Source organism: Anguilla rostrata, chromosome 4 (assembly GCF_018555375.3).
Source record: "Anguilla rostrata isolate EN2019 chromosome 4, ASM1855537v3, whole genome shotgun sequence".
Lineage (NCBI taxonomy): Eukaryota > Metazoa > Chordata > Actinopteri > Anguilliformes > Anguillidae > Anguilla > Anguilla rostrata.
The window spans coordinates 24,858,295-24,876,948 of record NC_057936.1 but is presented as its reverse complement, the minus strand read 5'-3'; the positions used below and the strand labels follow the sequence as shown (position 1 = coordinate 24,876,948).

General features: G+C 48.4%; 1 protein-coding gene and 1 long non-coding RNA gene across 2 annotated transcripts; one reads left to right on the top strand and one right to left on the bottom strand.

The window, feature by feature from the left end:
• Nucleotides 1-1,759: 1,759 nt before the first annotated feature.
• On the bottom strand, nucleotides 1,760-3,271 carry LOC135252996 (uncharacterized). Its single transcript, XR_010329507.1, has 2 exons — nucleotides 3,196-3,271; nucleotides 1,760-2,476 (listed from the first exon to the last, which is right to left on the bottom strand). It is a non-coding gene; the product is annotated as an uncharacterized LOC135252996 (long non-coding RNA).
• A 50-nt stretch (nucleotides 3,272-3,321) lies between these two features.
• enc3 (ectodermal-neural cortex 3) lies at nucleotides 3,322-14,733 on the top strand. The gene is made up of 3 exons (XM_064331719.1): nucleotides 3,322-3,590; nucleotides 5,259-7,057; nucleotides 13,192-14,733. The coding sequence occupies exon 2, from the start codon at nucleotides 5,265-5,267 to the stop codon at nucleotides 7,032-7,034; it is 1,770 nt and encodes a 589-aa protein (XP_064187789.1). The 5' UTR covers nucleotides 3,322-3,590; nucleotides 5,259-5,264; the 3' UTR covers nucleotides 7,035-7,057; nucleotides 13,192-14,733.
• The last annotated feature ends 3,921 nt before the right edge of the window (nucleotides 14,734-18,654 follow it).

Below are 18,654 nucleotides of genomic sequence, written 5' to 3'. Positions count from 1 at the left end.
AAGATTTTGATTTAGATTTACTAAAAGAGTCGAATGGCTGACAAATTAAAGACACATACAGGGGGAATCTAATCTATACAATGCATGTTGCACAAATACAGACTAGAGAAAAATAATGATTTTGGTTTCTTTTTTTTATTTATGTCAACAGTGCTACTGCTAATATATGAACTACACAGCTACAACCACATCCACATGTCTGCAAGCATCATGAATGTTATGGCATTAAAACATGCCCATGAGCAAGATGAGTGTTTCGTACTCTACTAAATTAAGTATTTTTTGATTTGTGAAAATATACACCATTTTAAATGCAAATGAAATTTTTATGCAAAATGCAGTCATTTGTTGCCTCCACTATGTACAATTGGATCAGGTTCCACCAGGTGTAGTGATTGTATCAGACTTCCACAGGTACACTGGGTCACAGAAAGCTCTGACTACCTCATAAATTCCAGAGATTGACTCCAGAGCAGGCCCCATCCTTCAATTGTCTGATAGTGATTGGGAAGACTAGGAGCAATGGGACGGCATTCAGACAGAACAGTGTCTGAATTCAGCCGCTGAGACTTTAGTTATGGGGACATGTGCAGAGATGGTGGGGGGCAGGATCGTAGCATGGCCATGAGTAATTAATGATTGTCCAGCTTTGCAGTGCAAAGGTGCCCATATGCTCTGGGCTGCATTAGAATAATGCCATTCAAATGAGGGAGGGGTGGACGAAGTGCAGGGAAATGTCAGATTCAAATAATGCGTGTGAGCTATTTCTGTTCTATCAGTTGGTTGATCTGTGAGTTGTACTTAACATAATTTAACATAACAACATTATGATGAGAACAGGCCATTCAGCCCAACATGCTCGCTATTTTCTTATCTAAATTGTACTAAGTGCACTGATTACCTACAGACTAGATGGTATCTAACACTGAACACTGTATGAACCCTGGTCTTGAAAACCCCTGCCTCTACTACATGACCTGGCAGGCTATTCCCCACATTGACCACTCTCCGCGTGAAAAAATACTCCCTAGTGTCTGTGCAGAATTTACCCTTTGTTAATTTACATTTATGTCCGCTCATTCTACTAACAGAACTGTAAGACGTCAGGGGAGAAACCTGAAGCCCGAGGCCTACTGGTTATGCTACAGGAAGCACAATTATCCCTTATATCCCTGATGCTCAGATTAAACATTTTTTTCTAAACCTTCGAGAGATATACCCTACCTTTTACAATTCCAGTTTTCAAATGCCCTCATATTTGTTTGCTTACTATTTAAATTATATATGTTTGTTTTGAAATGCCCAGAGTAATTAAATAAAATCTAAATTGCCAAACAAAATGTTATAATGGAGACCCTTCTAGACAGCGCTTCTTAATTTTCAGACGCAGCCGTTGAGTGAGAAAGGAAAGGAAATTTGAGCTTTGTCGTATCTGCCCGAGCCAGCTGGTGTTGAATTGAACTCCCATCTCTCTTTGAAGATCAATGAGGTGGACAGATAGAGTCGGTCGATTAAGTCTCCCCCCCTCCAGCACTCCCAAACTCTGGCTGTTCAGATGCGGCCTCGGAACAGTGCTCTTCATTAAAACGCCTCTCCCACTGCCCGCACTCTGGTGGAGCTGTGCGCGTTCGTCACATCACAGCTGGGTCCACTAAGACCCCCGGGATCCCCTTACAGCCTCCAACCTCACTGCTCAATATGAGCGTGCAGTATCCATTTCGCCATGGTACACGCTTTCTACAACAACAACAAAAAAAACTGCCCACATTTCTCATATATTGCATATGATAAAAAAAGACTAGAGAACAAGACCTCAAATAACCGAGAGTAGTACTTTTGCCGAATATTCTTATTTTTGCATTCCTCTGTGTTCCACAGTTGTTATAATCATCGTATCACATAATCATTTTGTTTTGCCTTAAAATTAGCAAACAGTTCATGCCCAAGAATACAGGTGATGTGAGTTAACTTTGTCATCAGCTGTTTTACTTCAGGTTTCAATTACCCAGTACTGAACAGAAAAGTTAATATAATCATTGTAAATATACGGCTGTCGCTGATGTACATTAGAAGGACAGATGCATTGTGTTTCAGATTACATGCAAATTTGTTAAAGGGACCCTGTTTCAGGGAGGTAGCCTGCCAATCTGTTTATTTTTTCTTCTTCTTTGCTTGCAGCAGTACCATGCATTTCTATTTCTTTCAATGAAAAGCTCAGAATTAGGGTGGAAGGAGGTGCCAGAGTAGCCTGGCGACAGGAAACTTGGCAGGCAGGAGTGCGGAACGGTTTGAGTTTAAGGGTCTGCCTGGTTCGGTTTCACTGCTCCAGCCAAGCTCCGTCCAAATTTGCACTCCAGCCATTCCCTGTCAGCGACAAAATGCCATGTCTTCTGAAAGAATGGTCCTCTCATGTTCCATCTGCAAACCTGCCAGTCATCAGAAAACTGGAGGTATGGTTTCTATTCAAAGTACAATTCTGTAAAAAAAAGAAAAGAAAAAAAGTTACAGAACCATCAAAAGTGGTTCCAGATAATAAAACATAAGTATGACGCAGATTAAACAGCCAAAGACTACATGTGGAATTTGACCACCCACTTTCCTTTTATAACTATAAAGCCATATGGCATGGCTTTACAACATTAATTCCCATTGGAATGAACTCCCATTACCAAGCTCGGTGGAGTTTTCCCCCCACTTTTTTTGGACCATGTCTCCTTAATGCCCCTAGGAGGAAATGACTTCCCTCTGCTTTCTGTGCAGGGCATGAGGTTGTTACAGTACTTAGAAACAGAAATTGTTGCCTATTACTTTCTTCCTATTGGTTTCTGTTCATCAATAAATACAATTTATCGGCATATAAGACTGGGATCAACATTGTAACCGATTCAGGTTTTAAGAAACTAGCTAGCTACCAGGTCACTACAACGATCTCTTTCCCAGTTAAAGTATGCCATGTTTTTTCCTCCTGTAGACTACACCTGGTCAGTTAAAATAGCAGATAATTACTAGCCTGCAACACCAAACATTCCTGCCAAAATAATAGCGTAGAAAGGCATAACGGCACGAAGACAGTTTAAGACTGGAATGGACATAGCGCTAATCAACCAATAGATTAAGCAACTGTTTATCCGTTTCCTCTACTTTCATAAATCATAGTATCGTCTTGCCCCAAGCAATATCAGAAGCAATACTCACTGCGACGGGAATTACTGAAAATCAGGTTCAGACCGTACCTCCCACCACAATATTGCTGAGCGATGATTGGAAGCGGATCCAAAGAGGAGGAGCAAATGGATATAGAAGTCTTTACTCGACTTGCCTCGGTCATGTTGTCTGGACGCAGTACAACGTGTGTTGTTGGCACTGCTGTGAAACCTGTACTTCGATTTTTAAAAAACTGAGCAATACAGACCAGATGGGTTACCGTTATTTCTGTTTGTCCAATGGAAGTGACAGGACGCTGACTTGACTCCCGCTGAGGCTCAAGGAGAAAATATTTCTGACACGTTAAAGTTGCGTGCTCACCCGTAGCTCCGTCCTTCTTTCCCAGCGCAACTTTGAACTGTCTCAAGAGGAACCAACTTTTCCAGGTAATGACGACTGCGTATGTATTAGCAACCTAGCACGTCTAGCTAATGCTTCTGAGTAAAGAAGACTTTATCACTAACGCTGCCGGTTAAAGAAAAACCGTGGAAATCCTTCCTGTACAGGTTGTAAGTTAAATTAGCGGGTTAATGATCAAACTAACAATCCGGTGTTCATACTGACATTATGTGTATGGGCATTGAAAATGTCTGTTGCAATACTTAGTGGATCTGAAGTTGGCGGTGTAATATCAGAAACTAATATTTAGCTACATCACGAGCGAAACCTGGTTTAGTATAATAATACATAGACATGATATGCTTGTAACGTTAGCTTTGTATCGGCTCGGCTCGCTTAACGTTGGATTTCATGCGGTATCACGATGGTAGAAGTTTTTTCATCCATTTTTTTTAACGTATAGAAGCTGTCAGGATTATGGCATATGTGCTTAACGAGGTTATTTTTCATTACTTGCACACAGTAAGACGCTGTAAGAGTCTGTCTATTAACTAGAAATAAGTGAACGATGAGTTTTAAATTTTAACCCAGAGTACAAACCAATGCATGTGTAACAATACACTTACCATCTCTCCCACTCAGCTGATCATTAACTTAACTATAACCTGCACGGTCATTTGTCGGTGTAGTAATTTAATGTCTTATTTAAGCAGTGCCTTATGGCTATAGTATAGCCTACATTTAATACATGTTGAGGTAAAACAAAGGTATGCACTTCTTCAGTTTAGAATCCAAAGCATTGGTTACGGAGCTATGTGACAGGTTAATGAATTTCGTCAATTTTTAGCGCTGTTATTTGACTAGGTAATTGAACAAACGTACATACATGTTATAGGAAGGACAGTTGAATGCAAATTGTGTACCATGCTTTACAGTATGTTTTCATGTTGTAAGTTTGACAAGGAATGGCAACAGACTTTGACGTTGGTTGACTAATGTTGCTTAAAAGGGAACTAAATTAGCTGGTAGCCTACCTGGACACAAGTGTTTGAACAGAGTTGAGCAATTTATACTAAATGCCTTGTTAAAGAGTCAGACCGCTTGCTTTGTTCGTAAGGCTATGATTCATTGGCATGCACGTTGGGAAGGAAGGAAGGGCATTGGTGTGTACACACCCATATGTTTAATTTTTTGAGTGCCATTAGTCCTAGGTGGCTCCAATTCAGACAAAGAGATGTGCTACCATGGAAGTAGAGTTGAATAAATGGACTGGTTTATTGAGCACTTTTGTCTCTTTCATACAGGTCAGATAAGTAATCCATTAAAGATATGTAAACCACACTATTGTGGGTGGGAAGCACTCGGCTTGCCTGCTTTGACAGTTCTTATCTCGTTTCATTGCCTTTTTATCTTGAAGTCCAGAGTTCATTTCCTGAGAGAAACTTTGAAATATTATTGTATTCATTTGAATAATATTCTTGTCAAGTTCAGTATGCTTGATTGGGTACATCATCAGCAGAATGTTTCGTATTCGTGTAAACCTGTTTTAAGAGGGAAAAATCTGAATGAAAAAGGGAACTGCTTCTTTGTACTAAGATTTTATTTTCCTAGTGATTGTTCTCTTGTGGTAGGACTCTGTGTCAAAAGAAGAGCTGGTCACAACTTTATCCAGAGAAATGATACAGGGTTTTTTTGTTGGTATTTTTTCCATGCAGGTAAAAATGTCTGTGAGCAATCATGAGAACCGGAAGTCGAGGTCAAGCTCGGGGTCGATGAACATCCAGCTGTTCCACAAGGCGTCCCACGCGGACAGCCTGCTCACGCAGCTGAACCTACTGCGCAAGCGGCGGGTCTTCACGGACGTGGTGCTGCAGGCGGGGCACCGGGCCTTCCCCTGCCACCGGGCCGTGCTGGCCTCCTGCAGCCGCTACTTCGAGGCCATGTTCAGCGGCGGGCTGAAGGAGAGCCGCGACGCCGAGGTCAACTTCCACGACTCCCTTCACCCCGAGGTGCTGGAGCTCCTGCTGGACTACGCCTACTCCGCCCGCATCATCATCAACGAGGAGAACGCCGAGTCCCTGCTGGAGGCCGGCGACATGCTCCAGTTCCACGACATCCGGGACGCGTCTGCCGAGTTCCTGGAGAAGAACCTGCACCCCTCCAACTGCCTGGGCATGATGCTTCTGTCGGACGCCCACCAGTGCGAGCGGCTCTACGAGCTCTCCTGGAGGATGTGCCTGGCCAACTTCGCCTCCCTCTTTAAGACCGAGGACTTCCTCGGCCTGCCCAAGAACAAGGTCCAGGAGCTGATCTTCAGCGAGGAGCTGGAGGTGGAGGATGAGAGCCTGGTGTACGAGGCCGTCATCGACTGGGTGAAGGCGGACGTGGAGCGGAGGATGGTGGACCTCCCCGAGCTGCTCCGCTGCGTCCGGCTGGCCCTGCTGCCGGAGTCCTACCTGCTGAAGAACGTGGCGTCGGAGGAGCTGGTGATGAGCCACAAAGTGGGCCGGGAGATCGTGGAGGACGCGGTCCGCTGCAAGATGAGGATCCTGCAGAACGACGGCGTGGTCACGGGCTTCTGCGCCCGGCCCCGCAAGGTGAGCCAGGCCCTCCTGCTGCTGGGCGGCCAGACCTTCATGTGCGACAAGGTCTACATGATCGACCACAAGACTAAGGAGATCACGCCCAAGACGGACATCCCCAGCCCCCGAATGGAGTGCAGCGCCTGCGCCATCGGCTGCAAGGTCTACGTCACGGGCGGCCGGGGGTCCGAGAACGGGGCCTCCAAGGACGTGTGGGTGTACGACACCCTGCACGACGAGTGGTCCAAGGCCGCGCCCATGCTGGTGGCCCGCTTCGGTCACGGTTCGGCCGAGCTCGACCACATCCTCTACGTCGTGGGCGGGCACACCTCCCTGGCCGGCTCCTTCCCAGCCTCCCCGTCGGTGTCGCTCAAACAAGTCGAGCAGTACGACCCGCAGACCAACAAGTGGACCCTGGTGGCGCCTCTGCGGGAAGGGGTGAGCAACGCTGCCGTGGTCGGGGCCAAAAACAAGCTTTTCGCCTTTGGGGGCACCAGCGTCAACCGGGACAAGTTTCCCAAGGTCCAGTGTTTCGACCCGTGCCAGAACCGGTGGTCGGTGCCCGCGGTGTGCCCCCAGCTCTGGCGCTACACGGCAGCGGCAGTGGTGGGCAACCACGTGGTGGTGATTGGTGGAGACACGGAGTTCTCCGCCAGCTCGGCCTACCGCTTCAACAGCGAGACCTACCAGTGGTCCAAATTCGGTGACGTCACCGCGAAGAGGATCAGCTGCCACGCGGTGGCATCCGGGAACCGGCTGTACGTGGTGGGGGGCTACTTTGGGGCCCAGAGATGTAAAACGCTGGACTGTTATGACCCCTCCACAGACACTTGGGACAGCATCACCAGTGTGCCGTACTCTTTAATTCCCACTGCATTCGTCAGCACCTGGAAGTATCTGTCTGCCTAAACAGGGAGGGCAGCATACAGTTGGTAAGTAGTGTTTTGAAGCTCAGCAGATAAAAATAGTCATTATTCATAATTACTTTCAGTAGAGCTTGTTTTTGAATGGGCTTATGTATTTTATTTTAGGAACTGGGCTAATTAGATGGTTTAAAATACTACAGCACAGAGAAATTTAGGTCTGTTAACACAAAAAAAAAAACAAATGAAGAGATGGCAGTTCTCCCCGGAATTATTACGATATTAAAAGAACATCTTTTTCAAATCTTCTTAGCCACAGTAGTGTTGGAGAAAAATGAAAGGAGAGCAGAATGCTAAACATATGTGCCCCCTCTGAAATTAAGCGAGCTGAACTTCGTAAATCAGGGCTACGCAGCAAAGGCGTCCCGGGGAGATTATGCGGCGATTTCATTTGGATATTGCAGATGTTTTTCCCGCTTTGAACCCTGCGCAGCTCATTAGCCTGCTTCCACAGCACATTTCAGCGGCATTTCGTTTCCAGCTGACGGACCGAGTTGTTTAAAGTCCGTCGGAGGGCTCTGTGGCCCTCCGAGCCCTGGCAGGGGAAGGGTTAACGCAAATTTTCGGCTTGGGTAAAGAGTCCTTTGATGGTTCAATCCCAGTGCTGTGATGGTCTTGAATGGAGCTATTTTTTTTTGAAAGGGGGACTGCTGGGTATTGAACACACTAGGCATTGTTTGCCTGCGCATAAGGAATGTTGGGTCGGTAGCATGAAGGCAGTTGGAGCAAGTTGTGTTGACCTTTAGACAAATTACACATGTGCAGGCGAAAGCAGGCTTTTGCTCTCTGTGCCGCCCCTGGGTAATTAGGCTGCAGCACCGTCTCTGTTAAGATCCCTGCGAGGCTTACAGTGGAGGCAGGTGGCCAAGAGTTTTAATGCCTTATTAATTGATACTGAATCTGAGACACTTTCTCTCAGGGATAGTATTTCAGATGAGATTTAGGGAGGTGCTTCGTTTTAATATAGACACAGTGGAACTGGTTTGAAGTCACGTTTTGGCTCTGGGCCTCTTTTTGCGCCGTTTCTCAATGAAAGGGAACAATGTTACTATTGAGTAATTATGTTATTATGGAAGTATTGAGCATGATGTTTAGACACATTAAATGTACGCTGTGCCCTGAATGGCTTTTGATCAGAGCCACACAGCTGTTCTCAGCGAGCGGGCGTGTCTGCAGGCAAACGTGCCAAACGGTTTCCGAGGAAACTCACCCGAAACCGTGGCTAATCGAGGAGAAAACGTCTTAATGTTCGGCCTGCTTACGGGGAGTGATGAACAGGTAACCTGGGGTCAAAACCCAGCCACTGTCACACCAGGCCACGGCCTCCTCCGAGCCCTTATCTGAGACGGTTGAGCAGTCGAGCGGCACGTGCCTGCCCTTTGCTCCCGTTTGGCTGCAGTAGGCTGGGTCCTACAGGGCGGGCGGCTGACTGGCTGACATATTGAACGAGTATTTTTGGTTTTGTTTCACGTTGCTATCGAAACGAAACGGCGTCTGGTTTGCAGGGGCCCCTCCCTCGGTCGTTACCGTCGCTCCGGCTCGACTTGCGCCGCTAGCCCTGACGGAGCGGCCTGTTCGTACGCGTGTCACGGGTTGGAGGGAGGGAGAGGAGAAGCTATATTTTGCACTTGTTTGGCAGCCGAGAGCACAGACCTAAAAATACCCGGTGCTCCTCAAGCATTCACCTTTCAACCGGGGTCAGGGAAGAACCAGGGAAAGGGCTGTTTGCGCCCGTTTGCCTCTTAGCCGAGCGCCCGGCTACACCTGCCTGCGCCGAATGTCAGTCAGCAGCTCATGAATAAGCTCCTGCAGCCTGCTCAGGCCGTTGATTCTTTACTGGGGATTTCCTGGTTCTGCTTCCTTGTAACCACTGCCATTTGCACTGTTACTTGAGCAGCGCTCGGCGAACATTGGACTGAATTAGCGAAATTTACGGAAGAGTTTGTCCATCGAAAAGGGGAGTGAAGTCTGGACACAGCAGACCTTCCTGGCTTTTGTTTATTCCTCCTGTCATCTGAAGAGATCAGACTACACTTACACTCAGAAAGGGGGGTGCGGGGTATAAAAGTAAACTAGAAATACAAGGCGTTTGTGTTTAGTGTGAAGATGATTTGTGCTACATTCCGTGCTGGGCCTGCGTCAGTGCTGCGTCAGTCCTGCGTGCCGTACAGGTTCGTAAGAGGCAAGGTGTCCTTTACTGCTGAGCTGGGCTCACAGAGACGTCACAGAGGCCTGTTTAGAGAGCAGAGCTGGAGCCATATGAGGCAGTCTGTCCCCCGCCTGACGTGGCACACCTGGGAGGGGTCGGAGGTCGCGGCGCTCGCATCCGAGCGCCTCCCCGGGCAGCTGTTAATAGCCGCGGGGGCGAGAGGAGGGAGGGCCGCCCGGCGCTAATGTTTTATTAATGCCCGTCTTGAAAAGGTCACCGCGAACCAACCGAAACGAGCCGCCTTTACGGCATCTGTGCGTCGCCTCCCCCGCGGAGCGGACGCAGCGGGGCGGCACGCGCGCAGCACTCCCGCCGCCGGTCTCCGGGGTAATCAATCAGCCCCCTCACAGCCCCCAGCGCGCCTGCATTTGCATAAACCTAATCGGGTTTTTATTGGGCCCTTCCTGCGCGCGAGGGCCGGAGGGGAGGAGGTGATTAGAGCCGGCGAATAATAATATCGGGGGCTTCAGTGCGATCACCAGTCATAAACAGACGAGCTGTCGCGCTGTTATTCCAGCGGCCCCCACCAAGTCATTCATCCAGATGACTCAGTATCGAGGCTTAAAGAGACCCTCCGCTTACGCAGAGAAGAGCTCTGATTGAGCTACAGCCATCGTCTTTGTTCACGGGACCTCGACAACAGGACAGTATAATAATTCGGGCCCGTCTGTGTGCAGTGTGCTTTTTTCCGGTGAGCTTTGAGCTTTGAGGGCTGAGCAAAGACCTCATTAATATTCATGAGGCTCATTAACAGGCCCGTCGCAGGACGTCCTTATTTAGACGTTTGTCGATACGTCGTAATTAACGCCTGGCCTGGTGGATAATAAACATCGCGGTGGCTTGGGTTTGGGCGTGCGCGTGGGCAGGGACGCTGTGGGGCCCTGAGGTAGGGGGTGGGAGGTGGGGGTCAGGGGGTGTCCCGGTTAATCCTCTGATCTATTGAAAATTTACCAGCGAAGCTCTTGATGAGCAGATGGGTGGAGGGGTCCTCCCGTTCAGACCAAATGAGGCACTTGAATCCCATCTCTGACCTCGCCCCAGGGCCGAGCTCGCACCGTGGAGAAACAGGCATGTGATGATGACAGGAAGACCAGGGCTCAGCTGTAAATATGCTCCCTCCATTTCAGTTCATCCTACGCTGGCAGAGGAGGTTACATCACATTGCATTACAAGCATTTAGGAGACATTCTTATCCAAGCGACATTGTCTACATTTTTTACATAGGTTTAGTGTCTTGCTCAAGGGTACAATGGCCAAGTGTCCTACTTGGGAATCGAACCTGCACCCTTTTGGTTACAAACTCAGTTTCTTAACCATTAAATTACACTGCCGCCCCAGTGTGGTTAACTGGAGACAGAAGATCGCCAAGCAAAAGCAGAAGGCAGGGTGCCGAAGCAGTGCATTATGGGGTAACCGAGTCTGCGGCAGGCGTCCTGCGGGAGGAGTGGGCGCGGGGCACGGCTCTAAAGGAGTGTGGGCGTGTCCCTTCCTTTGGGGAGGTGCTGAGAGTGGCCCGCGTGCTGTGCCTCTCACGCGCTGGACCAACCGGAATCTCTGGTTTGGACGGGAAGTCGGGCCGGCGGTCAGGCGTGCGCTGATTCACCGGAGTCACGGATCACTTCCTGTCCCTTCATTCCGTCGTCAGGTGTCTGTCACGGGGCTGCCCAACCCTGTTCCCGCAGATCCACCATCCTGTAGGCTTTCATTTTAACCCCGACACAGCGCATGTCACTCAACAGCTAGAGGCCTCGTTGAACAGCTTATCAGTAGAGTCAGGTGTGGCAAATTAGGGTTGAAATGAAACCTACAGGATGGTAGATCTCCAGGAGCAGGGTTGCGGAGCCCTGGTTTATGATGGTTTATGAAGTAAAAAATGAGAGCATGACCTCGGTTTCAGCTAAGCCCAGGGCCTGTCCTGTCCCATCTCCTTCAGCTAATGGCACAAGCCCGCTCTACCGCCAAACAGGCATTTTCAATAGAGTCAGTGGGGAAGTGGGGGGGGGGGGGAATGCAGAAGTCCAAAATGGATTTGAAAAGAGCTGCTCTTTCCCAGATACCTCTTTGACCAGCGAGACGGCAGGACTCGCTCGGAGGAGAGTGGTGCACGGTGTTTCTGTTGTTTAAAAACGGAGGGAAACGCAGAGCTAGCCCTTTCAGCGATTCCAGAGGGTCATCGCAGGTTTCGCTTTAGCCCTCGACAAAGAAGCTGTCTCACGGAATGCACGTTTTGTCTCTCGACCATTTGTGTTTAAGTGATCAGAGCGCTGCCTTGTGAAAAACAGCTTTTTTTTGCATCGGGGTTTGCATTTCTTAAAGCTACGGCCGGTAGCAAAGGCAGCTTGCACCGTCAACAAAGCTCGCAGGCCATTGTTCAGAACGCTCGCTCATGCGTGCAAGTGCATTTCTTAAAACACACGCGATTGGAATAAAACCGGCCGCCGTTTTCTTTCAAGTCCTTTAAGGGTTAGACGGGCGGACGTGTGGGCGGGGCCGAATAAGCCGGCCGCCCGGTCTGCTCTTTTGCTTTATTCTTTATTGCTCCCGAGTTTAGAATGACCTTTAGCCCGCGACACGGCTACATCCTGCACATGCAAACGCATTCAAATCCTGGCTCTGCAGCTCTTCTGGAAAGCACTCTTCAGCACACGCAGGGCGGTCGCTCTGGGTAACACCAGACAGTATATATGTATAGGGAAGGAAATCAAACTCATTTTTGAATGAAAAAAGAAAATCCCTTAGAGTGCAAAGTGCTAAGCTGGGATAAGAACTAAATTTAAAGCTGCTGCTGGTGGTGAAATGGTGATATCGGGGAGGGAGGGGGGCGTATTTTTAATGTGTGTTTGTTGATCATCTAAGCAAGACCGGCAGTGAAAATAGGGCGGTTAAAAACAGCTCCCAGATCTGGAGAGTCGCGGCAGTGGAAACTTCCTACAGTGCGCTTGCTGTGCCGGCAGCAACAGGGCAGGATGCTCTGCCGGGCGAAAGAGAAAATGGACGTCAACGCAGACGCGGGGTCTGAGCAGAGAGCGACGAGTCGCCGTGCCAGTTGCTCTACACTTAGAAAGCATAAGGGCCGCCATATCCGCTAGCAGAGCTGTATGTAAGGAAAGGAAGGTGGCGTCTCCAGCACAGGATACAGCAGACTGTATTAGCATGCGTCGGGCACAGATGGCGGTAGATCAGTTGAGGATCCTCTGGCATTAACTAGCCATTCCTGCTAAAGCTAATGAGTTCTCATTAAGTTGGTTAAATTTGCCATCAGTAGAGCCCCTGCAAATTCCTCCTTCAGCAAAGCCAAGAATAAACTGCCATACACACACACATAAACAAGCAGGATGACTCGCCAGTCATTGTGTTTCAGTATCTGCAAAATTCGAATAGAGATATTTCACATGTTTTCTAAATTGTGTCAGTACATTTTCTCCTCATAGCAGAGAGAGCAGGCATTCCAGCATCAAAATGCAAGAGATTCAGGGGGGGAAATGAGCGGGGGCAGGGAGAAAAATGCCAGCATCTCCAGATATGAAACAGGGAATGTACATTTGGACATTGGACAAGTTCAGGCTTTCTGCACTAAAAAAATATTTAGTGATAATTTCATTAATTTATTAATACATGAATACATTTAATCATTAATTTAATAATTGCTAGTAAATCATTTCAGAATTTTTTTTTTCAGAGACAACAAAGCATCTTTGTATCCTTAAAAAGTGTTATATGAATGAAATGATGAAATGTATTATTGTTACTATTTTAATTATAATTACTATTGAAGTGTTTGCATGCTGTGATATGCCTGTAACAGCCCTGAATCTGTAGTGGTCACATGGCTATTTTTCACAGAAATGTGAGGGATTTACATGGCAGGGTAGCTCAGAGTTCTTTGCATTCCTAACCCTTGTGTGTGTGTGTGTGTCTCTCTCTCTGTCCCCAGATGAGCAGCCTAGTCTGGAATGCGGGTGTGTGTCTCCCCTGGTCGGTTGCGGAATGCTGTGGGGTGGAGAATTGGGGGGGGCGGGGGTTTTGGGGGGGGGGGGGTTAGGGTGAAAGAAAGATGGAAAATCCTCCACAGCAGTTGGAATCACAAGGACCTCTCGCTCCGACCGGATCAGCATGGCAAGAAGGGACCCGAGGTCGTGGAATCGAACCGTGTAAACGGGTGTCACGCCCGTCTCCTGTCCCGCCCCCCCCCGACCCGCCTGCCCCCCCCGCCCCCTGCCTCCTCGCTACCGGAGGACGGCTCGGTCGCGGCGCTCCGAGTGGGGACTGCAACGCAGAAGGGAAAGGGCACGTAACCATGGCTGCGATGCAGATAGCGCAGCTGGGCTCTGATTGGGCCCGGTCACAGTCCTGTGTGCAGCGGCTAACTGGGCCCTATTGGGACTGCTGTAGAGGTGTAGAGCCCCAGCTTGTGGAGCCATTTTGTGTGCTCTCGTGCATTTCAAGTGGAGAATTCTACTTGCAGTATCTGCACAACGGACCCCGAAATTGCCTGCAAGTTACTGAAATGAAATGCCACCGTTTGAAGAAGAAAAAAAAAAACTAACCGTTTACATTTGTCTGTTGAAAGTTTTTGAGACATGTTTTCTTTTAGTCTCCAGTAACCCCAAGAGTTGGTCGGGACGTCGTGTTACTCTTAAATCATGAGTACGGCTCACACTTATGCATTTGGAAGCCGTATTCAGGAAGTAGATAGTTTTGTACACAAAAACATGTCCTGGATATTTTTAGTTCTGGAGTCGTGTTGCCTTCAATTTTGGTTATCTAAATTTGTATCTTCTTTCTGTACTTAAATAGCTATGCAGAGAATGTGACTTATGAATGAAGATGCTTTTTCCACACTGTAAGAGTTTCTGTGTGTATGTCTGATGTATCTGTGCACTGTTTTAACACGTTGTGTATGTGTGTATTCTCAGGGGTTTGTTTGTTTGTTTGTTTGTTTATCACAGTCCTAATGTAGCTTTCCTCTGCCCGTTCACATTCAAGCAGAATAGGATTTTTCGGGATTAGGATTGTGCTAAATGTCTTTTTCATGTCTTTAATTCACCTGCTGCAGAGAAACTAAATAGCTTTTCTCCTTTTTTCTGGCAAAGCCTCGGCAGTGGATCCAGATTTCTATATTTTTGCTTTAAATGTTTTTTTTTAAGGTTTTGTTGTCTAATGGCTTTTGATTTGCACATAATTTAGATTTTTTTACACTTTGTCTTAATTATGTTTACTGTTGTTTCTGTGAGAATGTTGAATGACTTGGCAGGAGAATCGTAGCATGTTTTTGAGTACATTATGTGCTTTTTCTGAGACCCTTATAGAATAACAACCACATACTCAAAGGGGTCAGAACTGTGGATGAAACCAATGTTACCACGTCATAAGCTTTTTTTGATGTTAGTTGATGTTGTAGGTACGTGATGATGAAAATGTTTGAGAAATGACTTTTTGTAACAATAAATTAACTCTTTAAAAAGAATACAAATAACTTTGTTCTTCATTTTTCCTGACTATTTAAAGGACTACTCAGCATTCAAAACCATATGATCCATTGTAATTGTAGAGCATGACTAAATTTGGATTTCCAAATATGTCTTTGGGGTGACCAACTAGATTTGAGCTTTGAATAGAATGTACAGTTTGGGCTTCAATAACATTTGGTCAAAAGGTATGTATTGAAGTAATGGTATTTTGTAAAGTATGCACTGTAATATATGCATAATTCATCTGATCAGTGATAAGAGCCTCAGGATTTATTATACATTATATATTGTTTACTGGGGTATCGTTTTAAATATGAGGGAACATTCTGGTGCGTTCCTACTGCCTAAAACAGACCGATGGGCTCGGTGGAGACAAACAAGTCTTCTACCGTGGGTTGTCTGGGATATCTACTAAATTATTAAGTCCCAGTGCTGCCTGGCAGGTACTTTGGACAAAAGACTGGTGACAACAAATGGGCTTATTCGGTGCCGCGGAGCCGCCCGTGGCGATGTGTTGCGGCGCGTTTCCTTGGCGAGGGGAGATGGATGGCTGGTGGCTTTCCAGCGCTGGCGCTCTGAGGAGGCTCCCTTCGCCCGCGGCTATCACCGCCGCGCAGAGGAATGCCAGTCGGTTCAGATGATAATGCTCAGATTGTTTCGCTCAAATTCTCCCGCTCCCTCACTGGGACAACAGTGCCCCGAAGGTTTCATTTCTCCAGAGAGAGCCTCACACCCAGATAAATGGAGCTCCTCAATCCAGGTCTGTGCATGGTTTCAGTCTGGCCAGTTAGAAAAATGCACCCCAACACCCCCAATAGTGTAACAAGTCTTTTTTATACGGTCCAAAAAAACAAAGTGGCCTCTCGCTTGTGTTGTCCCTCTGCCATGTATGAGCCTTGAGTGCGGTGCGTGTGCTGAGGTCTGCCCGCACCCAGGCCAGAAACGATCGCCTGACTTCCAAACACGCCGAGGGAAAGCGAGCGGACATGCCCAGAACCGACTGTTTAATGACATGCAAAGCGCTTTCTGCATGCTTTTCATATTCGCACAGCGAGGAGCTGTCATAACTCCTCTAGGGAAGGGAGCGCACGCGGAGGGAAACGCCATGGCGCAGCGTTCGCTGCATTCCTCAGTTCAGAGAGCCACAGGGAGAGGTACCTGGGCCGGGGGGGGCGGGGGGGTAAGAATGCGATGCTGCTCTGGGATAAGAGAGCAGGGCGTGGCACAGTTTCCAGCGGGGAAGTGCTCACTTCCTGTTGAGAAAGGCCTGCAGATGACAGCTGGTCGAACGCCCCCCTCCGATCAGACGTGGGCGGGCAGAACGGCGGTCCTAACGGAAATGATTCAGCCAGAGATGGCGGGTTTGGAGAGGTGTCTGGACAGCTCAACTCTCGGCAGAACAAAGTTTTTCCAACGCAGCGGCGTCTGCGGACCGTAAAGCAGAACAGTTCACTTTGATTCACCGGATTTCTTGGGAAGGCGAATGGGCGAATCTCTCGATCGCACCCAGGCCTGTGTCCCAACAGATTCATTTCATTTTTTCAGATTGAGTTAGTATATTAACAGCGGGGTGACTGATCTGCCCATTTGCCTGCCTCCAGCTAAACCAGGAGGGATCAAAGTCAGCCCCCAGAAGGCTCTGAGAGGGGCTGGGAGGGAGGGGTTGTGGGGAATTGGGGGAGCGGCTGTTTCTGCCCAGGCCCCGCGGGCTCGTGGCTGGTGGCAGTGGAGGGGGCGTGGCCAAGCTGCGTGCCCCGGCGGAGCCACGCCCCTCTGAAGCATGCCGGACAGAGGCGGGACCTTGAGGGAGGCTCTTGACGGACGGCTGCAGAAAGGGGCCACTGCACGGGCCAGCGCAGACACCAGATGGGAGCAGCTATACCGAAAAAACACAAACAGCTGGGCCCCCTCCCAAGGGGTGGAGAGCGCGCCCAAACGGAAACGGGATTGGGAGGGAATGGAAACTGGGATTGGGAGGGGGGAAACGTAAACACTGTCTTCCACGTACACTTTAGAACAATCATGTTCCTGGACTCCAATTAGGCAGTTAATAGGTTGTTCCTTTTTCTTGTAGAATATAAGAAATAAATGTATATGATAGAAATTAACAAAACAAATTTGTGGTATTAGTTTTTGGCTTTTGGGGATGGGGACATTTTTTGTAGATTTCTCATATGTAAAATAAATAAATTATCAAAAATGAAATAATGTGCACATCTTATGTTTTTGTTTAATCAATTATATAGCAAACCTAGAACAGATGGAGGTTATAGTACAATAGGAAGCTTTGAAAACATGCAGGTCTAACAAAAACTATTTGGAAACAGCAACCGCAAGACAATAAAATCTGGGCCTGTAAAATCTGACATCATTACCAGCAAAATCAGTGCAGTCATGCCTGTCCCCTCAGCCATTGCATGTTTCCACGCCTATTTGGGGAAGCGACTTTTAATTTATGGATTTAAAAACACAATGGGAACGGACATGCATAAGAAGATGAAACATCTTGCTCTCAAACAGAAATCTGGCATGGGGTAGCGGGGAGGGGAGGGGAGGGGAGGAGGGGGGGTTTATCAATGGGGCCATTGTCATGCAAAATGTAAAAAACGAAAATTTCAAACGGATTCTGCCGACGGCGCAGTCAAACCGCCATGCATAAATAGACGTTCGAAGGTCGGCGGAAGACAAAGGGGCCAAACGGAGAGGGAAGAAAAGAGATAAAGAACGCAAACGCTGGTCCAATCTGAATGGAGGGGTGTGCGTGTGTGTGTGTGTGTGTGCGTGTGTGTGTGTGTGTGTGCGCGTGTGTGTGTGCACATGTGCGTTTGTGTGTGTGTGTATGTGTGCGAGTGTGTGTGTGCAGTGCATGTGTGTGTGTGTGTGAGTGTGTGTGTGCAGGGCATGTGTGTGTGCATGTGCCTGTGTGTATGTGTGCGAGTGTGTGCAGTGCAGTGCATGTGTGTGTGCATGTGCCTGTGTGTGCACGTGTGTGCCTGTGTGTGTGTGTGTGTGCGCGTGGGCCGGGGGGGCGGAGCGCTCGTTGTGACCCCCAGCAGAATGGGGCCCGTGAGATGGAGCTGAGGTGGTGGGTACGCCCCAACGCTCCACCCTAATATCGGCGTGTGCCTGCCAGGCTGAGGCCCGCAGCTGGGCCGCTTCACGGAACACAAAGACGCAGAATTAGTTCAGAATTAACTTCCACTCATATTCCCCAGGGGCCCCCGCCTCTGCTGCTGGGGCCACAAGCCTCCAGGGAGAGAGGGCCACAAATGGGGGAGGGAGAAGGAGAAGGAGGGAGAAAATGGGAGGAATATGTATATATTGTATATATTTTATACATATGTTGTGTTTAGAGTGTGAGTGTGTTTATATATACTATACATATATATATATATATATATATATATACAGAGAGAGAGAGGGTCAAAAGGAATTAAAAATGATGTTCATAACCAATGAATATTTTGCATATACACAGTCCTCTCCCATACCAAGCTCTTGCTGACAGGACTGTTTTGTTTAGCTGCGATAATTACCCAGTCTGGCCCACAGGTTGTGCATCGGACCACAGTCACCTCAGTGCGCTGGAAGCCCTGGTGGAGAGGCTCTCTGCCGAAATACAGGCCACCTCTGTGGTGCTGGGGTCTGGCCCTCCCGCATGCCGATTAGGGTGGCGCCTCCGTGAGGCTAGAGGGGTCGCGTCGGGATGCAGACGGGATATCAAACCCCACGAAACGCCTGCGGTTCGCCCGGCTGCAGATCCCTGAGCTCAGCTCCGCCGCTCCGTCGAGGCCGGTCTGGGGCGGTCAGGAAACGCGCGGCTAAACGGCTCCCATGGCGACCGCAGAGGTGGAGGCTCTGGTCTGGCATCCGTTTCCAAAACAACGAAAAGTGTTTTCACCTCGGGCTCCCTGGCTGTCACGGCC

Bases quoted from the DNA above. Each gene is read 5' to 3' on its own strand.
- enc3 (XM_064331719.1), top strand. From the start codon at position 5,265: ATGTCTGTGAGCAATCATGAGAACCGGAAGTCGAGGTCAAGCTCGGGG.